A 13,785-nucleotide genomic window follows, 5' to 3' on the forward strand; every position below is an offset into this window, starting at 1 on the left:
TAAACAGCTATTGCTATAGCATTTACACAGCAAATCTCATATTCCAACTCCTTGCCATTTAGAGCTAATGAAAAGGAGCGCCGAATGAAGATATACTCATTACGGTATCCCAAAAAAAAAGTGCCTGAGTATCAGAAGTAATAATTCTAATTTATCACCAGATGTTCCACAATTAAAAAGCGCTAACCGGCAAACGGAAGGACAGAGATGAGTCACAGCCTAGCCGAGGGCTGACATCACTGCTTGTTATCGTGTGACCTTTAACCTCGACACACAGAAGCTGTTCCATTTAAGTCTTTTAAATGAGAGCAGTCATGGAAAATAACATGAGTTTGGATAAATTTAGCATTTTGTATAAATATAGCAGCACGGCATATATAAAAAGAGTTCAGGCCACTCACGCAAGCATGGACATGGTGATTTTTGATTTGTAGTGACATGTCCTGATGTCTTGTACACTGTGTTTAGATCGTAGCCTAATGCTCTTCTGTGGTTTGGAAATTCACACAACACAACAACTGAGCCTCGAAGCAAAAGCTGGCACGCCATATTGGATGAAAAGAGACACAAACTGTAAATATCAACAAGCTCATGAATATCTGCTATGTGTGAAATACAGATTGACCATAAATTATAATTATAAAATGAATTCATATTTGCATAAACGCACAGATCAAGTGCTTTCTGGTGGTAAATACACTGTTTACTGTAACACAAAGGAGCATGTCAATGGTAACAAAGCTGTGTAATACAGTAGTATACATTACTGTACTATTCCTTTCCCTGTTCTTATTCCTATATTTGTATTTCCATTCATATACTAACAGCATTTACACTTCTGCATTGATGAAACTTGACTAAGCAATATCTCTGGTGCCACGCAGCACTGGTGTTTCACTGACGTAACGAGGCTGGGTTAATGTTCTGGCCTGTCTCTGTGTCACTGGAGTAAAGAGTGTGAGTCACACACACACACACATTCCCAGTAATCCGCACTGGACAAATTAACCTTATTGTTGGCAGCGATCCAAAACTCTGGAACTATCATGCCATGGAGCCCCAGCAATTGCCTCTGGAGTCGTTCCTGCTCAACATTGTGTTTTTTTTTCTGCTGGTCCTGGATCAGTTTAGTGCCTGCCATGCCAGTATTTTCACTGGCCACATTGCAAAAATATTTATTATTAATATTATATTTTCAGCAAACATAATTTTATATGTCTGAAGGATATTTTTCATTAAATGCCAAGTTGTCTTTTACAATATATATATATATATATATATATAAATATATATAGGGTGAATTGCCCTAATGTGGGACATTTTCTGCACTTCAGACTTCTGTGGCATATTGCGATGTGTAACCAAAACATTAAATCCACACCCAATACTTTTTTAAAAACCCCAGTATGTTTCCTAATCAAATCAAAAGAGAAAATTCAGATAACCCATTCATAAGAGAAATTATAGACATATTAGTGCTCTTATTGCAAGTCGTCTGAGACAATCTGCAGCTTTCCTAATGTGGGACAGTTGTGTTCCCAATATGGGACACTTAAAAATCTATGATAAAAGACCAAAAATCACATTGATATATGTAGAATAGTAAAATCTTATTTTATTTTAGATTCTCTCTTATATCTTAGTTAATAATTTTCTTGGTTATGGATGGATGAAACATGGATAACTGAACATCATCAGACCGATAATACATCTTATTATCTAGTTCGGTTTACTTAACAACTTATCCTTTCCCTGCTTCTGCCTTTCTTTCTGCATCTGACAATCTGTCCCTGTCTTTCTCACCTTTGCCATTGTGATCTGAAATACATTTCATTGAATTAATCAGATGCATAAAATAAAGTGGAATGGCTTTATTGGTTTTCTACTGCGTTTTTAAATTAAATTCAGCGCTATTTTTCCTTTTAAGTCAACTACCTACCTTTTACACACACACACACACACACACACACACACACACACACACACACACACACACACACACACACACACACACACACACACACACACACACACACACACACACACACACACACACACACACACACACACACACACACACACACACACACACACACACACACACACACACACACACACACACACACAGAGAGAGAGAGAGAGATAGAGAGAGAGACACACACACACACACACACACACACACAAAGGAAAAAATAATAAATAAATAAACATGCCTGTACAAATCTGCATTAACAGTATTCAAATATTGCATTACAAGACTAAAACCATGTAAATAACCATGTTTGTCCCACAAATCATGCCCCACCACACATTTTTGACTCATTGAAGTACTGTCCCACATTAGGCTGATCATGCTGTCCCGGATTTGGAAACCACATTTCCTAATGTGGGCACTAGGAAATTTTATAAAAATATAAAATATATAGATTATGCACACAAAGTTCCACTATTTTTTGATGGACAAATATTTCATAAGCATATTAGGCTATAAAGTAGCAGGATTGCTTTGTTTAAAATGTATTTAACTCCTTAATATCAAATTTGTTAAAACTCTATGTCATTAACCTTCGGATGGTCTTCACACAAGGTGTCTCCTGTTTGATGATTGCTCCACCCTCAAATATGATTGGACATTTGATAGGTCATGTGATTTTGATAACATGACACCACAGCTTTTTCTAACCCATAGTTTCACTGTCATTCATGTATTTGTGTGGGATCTACAAACACTAGAGCTTAGGTGTCCCACATTAGGCAGTGTCCCACATTAGGGCAATTCACCCTATATATATATATATATATATATATATATATATATATTAATTATTAGTTAATCATTTATTCTGTAATATGAATTTGCAATTACAGCTGGGAAACTAATCATTTCATTCACAATGGGAAATTGAGCAGCTAATTTTTTATTAAATATATATATATATATATAATACATTTCTTAGTAGTTATTAGGCTTTCTTTCTAAAAAAAAAATGATACTGAATGCAAATTAATTTCTCTAATTCATTCATTCATTCTGCAGCTGTAGTTTAATTCATGACATTTTGACCTTATGATTAAATTCATAAACCCACTTTTACTATGATTATCAACCAACTAATGATTTCAACGAATGCTGTTGATTATTTTTAACCAATTCTAAAAGATCCTTGAAAGACCACCACAAATTATTCATACAATTTCAAACCTTACGTTAACCAGCCAAATAACATGCTGACATTCGAATCAGCGCGATCAACAACATTCCGTATGTCACAGAAAAGCAAATGCTTATGTTTGCAAGGCATAAACACATCAGCATCATTATGATCACACCTTGTAATAACTGCTTTAATGAGCTCATTGTTTCTGCCTAAATGAATACATGATGTTAGCTATCTGCATTTCCTTAGAACTGTACATTTCTAACATATGGACATATTATTTTTTGTACCTCTGATAAAGGATTACTCTACAGAAAATGTATATTTATACATTACAATTTAAAGCAGCATCGAAACAATGTGCATTGTGAAAAGTGCTATCCAAATAAATGAGAATTGAATTGAACTGGATTGAATCAGCCATGTGATTCAAAACACTCCTTGAGTTTGAGTTTGAGTTTATTCACAAATACCACAGCATTGCAATAATAATACAGTCGTAGTTGTACATTCATTTGGGTAAATGCGAACGGGTCCCCCAATGAAGCTACAAAAGCTTATAATTTGGGGCCCATAATTTACATGAAGTAAAATAATTCAAGTAAGGCAACAGTCATCACCAATAACCAAATGATTGATGAAAGTGCACGCAAAACGCACCAAGACATACATATAATACATACCATACACTCATGCACATACAATCATACTCACACATCCCAGTACTCCATTGATTTGTACTCACTGCAAAGTGCAATAATGTGGCTGCTGTCTTCATGTACAAACTTCTTGGTCACCGCCTCCTCCATAATCTGCTTCACCTAGACATGGAAAGACATGTAATTAGGAGCCGGTCGAAAAACAATGGCAAGTCAAACTTCTTTCTGCACATTGGAATCGGGTGCTCAAAAGCAACTAATTAATCATGACAGCGGAACCACAAATGCTTTAATTAGCATCATTCAATTGATAAGGTTTCCTGGGAGTGCAAGGAACGGTGTAGAAAGAGGCTTTGTCACATTTTTCTCCTCCAACTGTCAGTACTACAGCAAATCCCAGACTAATTAATCACAATCCTTGCAGGCGGCTTTATACTGTTTGTGTAATTTGAAGAACAGAAGGGTAATTGTAGCAATAGGAAGGCGTAAATTATGGGCATCTTCTGATTACGGGCATGATTTGTGTGCACCCTATGGTATGAGATTTGCCACAAGGCCAACAGACAACAAAAGGAGGATGATTTAAAGGCTGATATCAAGTGTTTTGGCCAGTTGTCCTTGGGATTAAAAATAAAACAAAATTAGCTTGTGGAACCAGTTAACTACAGTAGCCATGATGCATTACATAACACGCATCGAAAGACTCAAGAACGGTTGGACGCTCGAATAGCACACACAAAATTGTAAATGTTTATTGTAACCCAGTACAAATGCTCCAAAATCCACAGTGGTTCAAAGGAGAACAATGGCATTACAACCCATTTCCAGCCAAGCTGCCAGTGGAAACAATATAGTCATTATTATTCAAGGATTTTTTACAGCTGAAATAAGGGGGCAATCAGAGCTTGTCAGTACACACACACACACACACACACACACACACACACACACACACACACACACACACACACACACACACACACACACACACACACACACACACACACACACACAAATTCAATGAGCTCTGGCATCCTCTTTCAAATTTAAAGGGATAGTTCACCCAAAATTGAAAATGTTGTCATCATTTACTCACCCTCATGTTGTTCCAAACATGTATGACTTTCTTTCTTCTGCTGAACACAAATTAAGATATTTTGAAGAATGTTGGTAACCAGACAGTTGATGGACCCCATTGACTTCCATAGTATCTTTTTTTTTTTTTTTTTTTTTCTACTATGGAAGACAGTCAATGGCTACCGTCAACTATTTGATTAACAACATTCTTCAGAATATCTAAATCGGAATAAAGAAACTTACAGATTTGGAACAACTTGAGGGCGAGTAAATAATGACAGCATTTTCATTTTTGGGTGAACTATCCCTTTAAGAGGATATAGTGAACACCTGGGTTGCAGTCAAACACAGCTATAAAAATAAAAATCAGTTGCACTTTATTTTACAGTATGTGCACTTTCAATGTACTTACTGTATACTTACCTACGGAAAAAATTAGTAAAGTAAGGTAGCAACATGGGTTAAGGTTAGGTTTAGGGGTAGGTTCAGGCTTAATACCTAATTATTACCCAGTTAGTGTCATTACCAAGTACATGTATGCGAAACAGGACTGTAAAATAAAGTGCAACTGAAGCGTCTTGACAGAAAATCTGACAAACCTCAATAAAAAAATTGGGGATGTATTTCTGAAGATGCTGAAGTATTCAGTAACTATTAAATAGATAATTGCAACATGGTGCAACCAATAAATATTGATGGGGGGAAAAGCAGAGAGCAGGAAAACAAAACTAAGTTGTTTTGCTCTTGTGGGAGCCATTTGTGACGATCCCTGCTTCATGCAGCTGTATTAATCGTCCACTGATGCAATTTAACTTCTTAGGTAGCTGCTGATGCTTTCAGTTCCTAGGCAACCAGAAGACGGCTGACTTAGGCTTAAAGCGACAGAGACATGGGATGTTACACAAAGAAAGTCAATGGAGGAAAAATATATATAATTCTGTGTATTGCAGTGGGCCTGTAATTTCCTGTAAAACGGCACATTTATTTCCTTACTATATGTATATTATATTGTTAGATTTTTTTTTTTTACAGCTGAAAACAAATAACAAAAATATATATGTTTAACCCAACGAATGTCTTTTGAAGTGAAATATATAATTTTAAATAGCATGTACTTCTATGCCCCAAGTGAAGAAAGAAATGTAATTGTGGAAGTAACTGGAGGAGAAACACTGTGTTAAATCAGTGGAAATTGTTGTTGTTGTCGTTTTGTTTTGTTGGTGAAAAGAGTCCAGGACATCTCTGTAGAGGAGGTAACTCATTTTAGATGCAAAAATAGGAGATTTAAGTGAATATGACGCACAAAAGTTCTTTAAAACTAGATGACCGAGATGTTAAAAATGTATTTCCTTATTAACCCAGGCCACTGGGCCACATGAGGCCAGACACCATAAGAATTACTGCTGCTCACATGCATGATTTTTGGCCTTTATTAGACATGCCCTTAAATATCATGAGAAATGATGCCTGCCAGGATTGGGCATTAAGTTGAAGAGGCTGAATCAGCTTTGGACACAGTCTGTTCTGACACATGAGACATCCTGGTACCAATTTAGGAGATCTATTCTTTGCAGCAATTCATTCAAGATTTCTATTATTCATGAGGGCTGAGTTTAAAACTAGCGTTCCCTGCACTGTAAGGGAAAAGATAAGAATTAATTATACTGATATAAAATAATGTAACAGCCTCTTCCACTATACAGTTCCTGGAGTGAAAACATTTGAAACTCAATGCAAATGTGAAGTCTTATCAAATAATTAATACAAAAATATGCTCAAGAGTGCATTCATATTATCTCAGTGCATGTTCTTATTTTGAAGTGGTATAAAATGGTTAGCACATAAAAAATAGATATTGTTTACACATTTTTTTTTTTTTTTGGTTAAGATCTTAACCTAAAATTGGATCGGATGAATCCGTTTTCCAAAACTATTAAGGCTCATGGAACTGATTGGTCAATCATATAATATTTTGTATAATGATCACTAAACCTTTTCACCACTGAGATGTTCATATATTGTTTTCTGTACTGTAATGGACTATTGGTCAAGTATTATTAGTAGTTCTAAGCCAGCATAAAGGTCAATTAACACTATGATTTCAAATAAATGTCATGTTTTATCAATTCGCCGGCAATTATAGCAAAATAAACCCGTGATTTATTACATTATACACTTCACATACATTATCCCTTAGGCTACTTAATTTAATCTAGTGGTGAAATTAAACGGTTTTTTAATAATGAGTTTGAAGCTACAATACAAAAAGTAGGCTATGCCTGGGTTCAACCTGTAGCGTTAACCAACAACCAATAACCTACCGCATATTATGCAGATATTAATTTGACTAATCCCCTCACATAAAATAAAAAACTTAGATAATTGAAAGTGTAAACAGCTCGAAAAATTTGGTTACTGTTGAATTTCCGACACGAGAAAGTTTTTTTTAACTAGTCTCTGCCTGCGATAAAAATAAAACAAGCCCAGATCAAAAACACAATTCGGTCAAATAATAAAGTGGCGCTCTTTCTCTTGCAGTCGCGTTATAAATAAACCTCGCGTGCTCTGAGCGCCCAGCCTCTCAATCGGTCAATGGGAATTCGGTGTCGGCTCGTTTTTGTTTACATTGCAAGACTAGGAGCATACTCGACACTAAAAACGTATTCGTCCATGCGGTTGAGGATGTATTTAGCCATTTGCAAAGAATCTGATCACCGCAGAACCCATTGATTAAAGCATGTGTCCCATAGCCATATACGCGGATGAGGAAGGGTATCCGAACCCTTCAGCTCTACAGGTAAAATGTGAATCTATAAGAGATATTATAGTCTACCGGGAGCTCGACACGTAAAAGGGTTTGAATGTGAATCTATAAGAGATATTATAGCCAACCTGGAGACTCACAACTGTGACTTGTTATAGTAAGCTAAATTGATTCACTGTAACCATCAGAATCAACATCTGAAACTTCCATATGCATGCACTTAATTCGGATGCACATTGCAACAACAAAGCTTGCAAGATAGTAGTGCAAGCGTGTTTTCAGCATGCAATCAAAACTAAGAGAATGTATAAGTGAATTATACTTACTTCTCTTTTGACGTTCCATAGTAATTTCTCTTTAAATTCTTCATCTGTAGTCGAACCCATTGTCCCTGACTGTTAAACAACCCAAGTGCAGCATAAACTGGCTGGAGACATAAATCTGAACGACTCGCCTGCCTTTTCCCCAATGTTTTTTTTTTATCCTTCCTCCCTTTTCATATAAACGTGTGTACTGACAGCTGAGCGTTGACGCATCTAAGCACTGCCGAAGCGCATCGTGAAGCCATCTTCGGTTCCTTTATGACGCAATCGCCGCTGACCCCGCCCCCTCGTCATTGTTGATCAATGGGATAAATCTCTTCACGCGCCGTACGCTGTTCAAGGCAGTGACTGCGATTTATTTTTAGCTCCCCTCCACATTTGACAGCTCAGATGGAGGCGCTTGCGGGGGTTCAACTAATCAGGCATTGTCATTAGGCGTTCATCAAGACATGATGTTCATAAGCCCTATTGGATGAAAAGATGCGTGATAGTTAGTCTCACAGTTAGTCTTAGTCTATTATGGAAGGCACAGCTAGCTATTACCTATAAAAGGCACAGGTGCATCCAAAATGAAACCAAAATAATGAAACTATTGAGTTGATACAGAATATTTAGAAGCCGTTTAAGGGCTTTGAGGGACAATTGACATACCAAACCTGTAACAAAAATGAAACGAACATAAGATATTTAGATTTTTATTTTTTTTGTCAATACATTGTCAAAGAGGTCCAGTGTTGTTTTGGGCAAAAACATTCTTCAAAATATCTTCTCTTATGTTCTAATTTTCGGATGAACTATCGCTTTAAGTTAATATAGAAATTGTTCATGAGTGTTAAATAATTAGAGCAGGAAACTTCTAGGGCACACTCATTCATTATTTAGGCATTAAAAGCACATTTCTTATCACACTAGACAAAACACTACAACCTAATTTCCCCAAATGCAACACCCCAAGTCCATATGCATAATTTGTTTTCAAATCTATTTCCTATATTAATCATCTTAAATCACAGTATGGATGATTAACGTAGGCATAAGGCAAGATTGTAACAGAATATATGATCCTGTATGGTTAGCAGAAACATATTGATGTACTGTGTTTGGCAGATTTATCTTGGCAAGATGTTATAAAAACATTCTATGATTAGATTAGTAATTACTATTTAAAAACATAGCGTTTTCCTCATAAAATAACAATAAATTAAAATATAGGAATTGATGCTAATTCAAGATCAACCGTTTTGTGTTCCGTTCACATTAATGTTCAAGGCAGATTTCATTCAAAACACTGATTGTCAAGCCCCCTACAAAACAAAAAGAAAGCAGCAATCTGTACCGGCAGCAAATTACAAAGTGGTTAAAGGGTGCTGGTAGTTTAGTGTTCTCCACAGACAATGTGAAAACTGAGGCACTAGTTGGAAGGATATAGTGTCTTGGAAGCCTCAATTCACAGTTAGGCTAATGTCCAAGCGGTCTGTCATCATAAGTGCTGTATCTTTTAACGTGGACACGACGCACTCGCTCCCTCAGCTCCACGGCCTCCTCCTCTTCACTGTGTGAGCAACAATTGTTCCGTCTGCAGGTGGCCTCCAACAAGGAGTTATCTGGGACCGGGAGAGTCTCGTAAAGCAGGGCATTTAGTGTCTCCTCGTAGATCCGTGCTTCTGGAAACTCAACCTGAGAGCATTACAAGAGTCCTTCTTTGATACAATTGAACAGGCTATGAAAGAGTCTCTGCAAATATCTACTCAAACGAGAGTTACCTTAATCTGCTTCTTCTCAGTAGCATAAACAATGGACGTGCAGCAGACTTCTGCTAGTTTACGCTTCTGTCCGTAAAAAGACCAGCAGCAGATCTCGTCTCCAATGACATCTTTAATGAAGAGTACACGACCGCTGTAGCTCAGGGACAGCTTCTCAAACAACTCGATATTCTTGAGTAGGTTGTCATCCGAGTTGCTTTTGAGGAAGATAAAACCAATCAGAAAGACAAGTGTTGACAGTAGAAGCTATGCGAATCTCTCAAAAAGTTAAATCACCTTGAATGCTAAAGGAGGATAAAACGCTTGTATTTACCTTGTATAGGAATATTTGTTGTTACCTCGGTTGTAAAGTAGTTTCACAACAGGCTGTAAGTGAGAAAAGAATAATGCCAGGAGACTTGTTTTTGTGTGAACAATGAACATAGACACCAAAAGACGGGGAATATTTGCATCGCAGGATAGACTCACCCTTACGCAGCCTTGTATCAGTCTCTCCTCCTCTTTAGGAGATGTTATGAATGGGATAACACACAGAGCCTTCTCTTCATTATCCTACAAAACAAACAAGCAAATACATACCAATATATGAATAAAATAAAAATAGATCAACAAACAAATATCTAAAAAAGACTAAAATATCTGGGTCTCATTTCAACTAATAAAAAAATACTTTTTGCTTAATGCATACTACTTTAAAATATATACATATATTACATACATTTTTCACAGGCTCACTACCATGAAATCTTAATGAATAATACAAATGTGCTTAACTTACATGTCCCAATAAAAAAAATAAAAAAAACGAATTTCTTTATTTTTTTTGACAGGCTTCAAGAGATTAACACAAAAGCAAGAAAACACAAGTGAGTGCACAACTTCCTTTCATTATTCTAAACCAGGGATAGGCAACTTCGGTCCTGGAGGGCCACTGTCCTGCAGAGTTTAGCTTCAGCCCTGATAAAAACTCACATGCCTGTATCTATCTATCTAGTAATCCTGAAAACATTGATTGCCTTGTCCAGGTGTGTTTAAATAGGGTTGGAGCTAAACTCTGCAGGACAGTGGCCCTCCAGGACCGGAGTTGCCTATCCCTGTTCTAAACCAACCTGCAGGTCCTCCTGGCACAAATCTATCAAGCCCTGGATCAGGTAATACTTGGCTTCTGCTAGGAGCTCCATGATACCCTGTCTGCTCTTGGGCAAAGTCACAAATCCATCTCGGAGATAGCTGAGAATCAAACCGAAGTGTTTCCCACAGCGATCTATTAGGATCCAACCTGAAGTAAAAAAATAACAGAGAATTCACTTTGACAACATCAGGACTGAGTCAAGGTTAAAGAGGTCTTATCTCTGCAATGTCTAAATAACTTACCTTCCTTATCGGTGAGCACTTCCTTTTTGCCGCTAAACATGGATCTCAGCAGGGTGTCCTGTCGGGTGAGCACTTGCAGTGTGGAATAGTAAAGATTTCCACCAACATTGAGCTGTACATACTTGTTGCCGGTGACACCGCGGTAGGTGCAGGTGTTAGTCTTGGGGCAGGCCACTGGAGAGACCGACACAATGGGCCCAGTTTGCGGTTGAAGCTGGTGCAGGCAGCTCTCTCCTGACATGTCCCGCTGTAGGTAGATAACCACCCTGCACACGATGGGTCTGAGTTCCCCCGCCGTGGTGAATGTTGCTGGGCAGGCTGCTTGTGATGCCAAACCTCATCACCTAAAACACATGTATACATCTTACATGTATAATACAAGACTATAATATATATCAATTTAATATTACAGTAAAACGACTAAGTTAGCTCTGATATTTATTTACAAGTAGGATATTTAAGGCATAACGACAGCAAATAAGAACTTGTACTATAAACAAAAGATAGAAAGAGATATACATAGGCTATGTGTGAGTGTTCTAATATATGCTTTATATACACAGTACTGGTCAAAAGTTTTATATTTTAGAAAAAAGTCTCTTATGCTCATCAAGCCTGCATTTATTTGATTAAAAATACAGAAAAAAACTGTAATATTGTGAAATATTATTATTTCTGTGGTGAATTTTCAGCATCATTACTCCAGTCTTCAATGTCACACGATCCTTCAGAAATCATTCTAATATGCCGATTTATTATCAATGTTGGAAACAATTGTGCTGCTTAATAGTTTTTATAACCTCTGATACTTTTTTTCAGGATTCTTCGATGAATGAAAGTTAAAAAAGAACAGCATTTATTTAAAATATAAATCTTTTGTAACAATACCGTTCAAAAGTTTGGGGTCAGTTTTTTATTCTACTTAATTTTTTTAAAAGAAATTAATACAATTCAACAATGATGTGTTAAATTGCTAAAACAGTTATAGTAAAGATTAAAATTTTAAATCAATGCTGTTCTTTTTAGTTATCAATGTATCCTGAAAAAAAGTATCAAAGGTTCCAAAAAAATATTAAGCAGCACAACTGTTTCCAACGTTGATATGATTTCTGAAGGATCACGTGACACTGAAGACTGGAGCAACGATACTGAAAATGAAGCTTTGCATCACAGAAATAAATTATATTAAAATAGAAAACCATTAATTTGAGTTGTAATAATATTTCACAATATTACTGTTTTTATGCATTTTTTTATCAAAGAAATGCAGGCTTGATGAGCATACGACATCAAAACAGTTAATGTTAACCGTTAATGACTCACACTCTCACTCTCTCTCTCTCATATGTGTGTAGTGTGTGTATATATGTATATACATGATATATACATATATATGCAAGTGTAAATATATAATAAAAATAATTCATTATAGCCTATAATAACACAAACACTAGCAAAGCCTCATATACTTGTGTTTATAAACTGGCGATTCCTAATAAAAGTGTTTGGTCGCTTAATCTAACGACTCACACCTTTTCTAGACTTTAGAAGATTAATGCTAAACTAAAAGTGGTTTAGTTTGTTTAATTCAAAACACTGAAATGTTAAGGCAAGTTTGCCATCATGAAACTGTTCATAATCTAACGTTAGAAAACTCACCCACCCTGCTGCGGTAAGTTGTGGGCGTTGAACTGAACCCGTAGACTTGATTAGTTCGACAGTTTTACTTCGAGCATATTTTATAAGGAAAAAGTAAACAGGTCTATCTGAAGACTTAGAAAAGGAAAACACTTTTTAACTTCAAACTTCAGTAGTAATACAAAGGTGTTTTTCTTCTTCTTTGAAAAAACAACAGCAACAGGTTAAACCGTGATAATGATATACTGCCACCCATTGGCTAGTGCAGGGATTGTCAACCCAATTGCACAATCTTATATTTCATAATAAATAACATTTACAAAACCGAGTTTTTCAGTCGACTGTCCTACCTTTATATCCATTTCCATGACCTGAAATCATGTTTAATTATGTATGGCATAATTTTAACCGTTACAAAACCTCTCAGCCAAACCACTTTGTAACTAGTAGGGGTAACTTTAATTCAAAACATGATTAACTAACATTTGTGTTACTTTATTTTTTTTCGTCTGTTTTTGCTTAACATTAAATAACGACATATCTTCTTCGTTTTGTTTAGTTAATATATCTTTAATATCGGTTTTTATATCTATATTATATTCACAAGTTGGATATTTAATTTCACAAGTAATGAAGTACTTTTATTTTGAAATTTATCCATTTCACAGTGAATGTTCTAGATTTGTTGAAATATAACGCTAGAATGTAAGTCTCCATTATTCTAAGACTTCTACATGGTAGCCATCTATTTATCTATTTGTATTATTAAAGCAGGCATTGCATTTAATTATGCTATTTGTAGTTTGTGGGAACTTTTTTTTTTTTTTTTTTTATTGCTTAAAACAATACACAAGCAATAACAAAAAACAACAGAATACAAAAACAACAAAAACACAAAATAAAACAATGGGGGAAATAATACAAGATTAAACTAACAAATTAGGAGAACTACATGACACAGAAGAAAGGAAAAGATTTACAAACAGATAATGTTTTTAAGGCTTTTTTGTTCTCAGACAACTTAATTGA

At 35.9% G+C, this 13,785-nt stretch overlaps 2 protein-coding genes across 6 annotated transcripts in view; both read right to left on the reverse strand.

Annotated features, from left to right (window-relative positions):
• sgsm2 (small G protein signaling modulator 2) overlaps window positions 1-8,253 on the reverse strand; it is a 52,797-nt gene extending 44,544 nt beyond the window's left edge. For all 3 annotated transcript variants that reach the window (XM_079610877.1, XM_079610876.1, XM_079610875.1), the window contains exons 1-2: window positions 7,985-8,253; window positions 3,904-3,979 (exon numbers count right to left, since the gene is read on the reverse strand). In XM_079610877.1, coding sequence (XP_079467003.1) covers window positions 3,904-3,979; window positions 7,985-8,044 — 136 coding nt within the window. In that variant the 5' untranslated portion in view covers window positions 8,045-8,253. The remainder of the gene's footprint in view (window positions 1-3,903; window positions 3,980-7,984) is intronic.
• Window positions 8,254-8,291: 38 nt separating this feature from the next.
• Window positions 8,292-13,188, reverse strand: tnfaip1 (tumor necrosis factor, alpha-induced protein 1 (endothelial)). Of its 3 annotated transcripts, XM_079610883.1 has the most exons (8): window positions 13,107-13,188; window positions 12,778-12,891; window positions 11,119-11,462; window positions 10,854-11,023; window positions 10,213-10,296; window positions 10,058-10,110; window positions 9,745-9,940; window positions 8,637-9,658 (listed from the first exon to the last, which is right to left on the reverse strand). In XM_079610883.1, the coding sequence occupies exons 3-8, from the start codon at window positions 11,357-11,359 to the stop codon at window positions 9,440-9,442; spliced, it is 963 nt and encodes a 320-aa protein (XP_079467009.1). In that variant the 5' UTR covers window positions 11,360-11,462; window positions 12,778-12,891; window positions 13,107-13,188; the 3' UTR covers window positions 8,637-9,439. The 3 variants fall into 3 exon arrangements, with proteins under 3 accessions (XP_079467007.1, XP_079467008.1, XP_079467009.1); XM_079610881.1 differs by lacking the exon at window positions 13,107-13,188 and having other exon boundaries at window positions 8,292-9,658; window positions 12,778-13,082; XM_079610882.1 differs by lacking the exon at window positions 13,107-13,188 and having other exon boundaries at window positions 8,576-9,658; window positions 12,782-13,012.
• Window positions 13,189-13,785: the final 597 nt, after the last annotated feature.

This window comes from Phoxinus phoxinus, assembly GCF_949152265.1.
Source record: "Phoxinus phoxinus genome assembly, chromosome: 4".
NCBI classification, from domain to species: domain Eukaryota; kingdom Metazoa; phylum Chordata; class Actinopteri; order Cypriniformes; family Leuciscidae; genus Phoxinus; species Phoxinus phoxinus.

Bases quoted from the DNA above. Each gene is read 5' to 3' on its own strand.
- tnfaip1 (XM_079610881.1), bottom strand. From the start codon at position 11,359: ATGTCAGGAGAGAGCTGCCTGCACCAGCTTCAACCGCAAACTGGGCCC. The intron at 10,111-10,212 runs GTGAGTCTATCC...TCTCACTTACAG, and splicing joins TGATACAAGGCTGCGTAAGG to CCTGTTGTGAAACTACTTTA. The intron at 9,941-10,057 runs GTAAATACAAGC...CTTCCTCAAAAG, and splicing joins AACAAATATTCCTATACAAG to CAACTCGGATGACAACCTAC.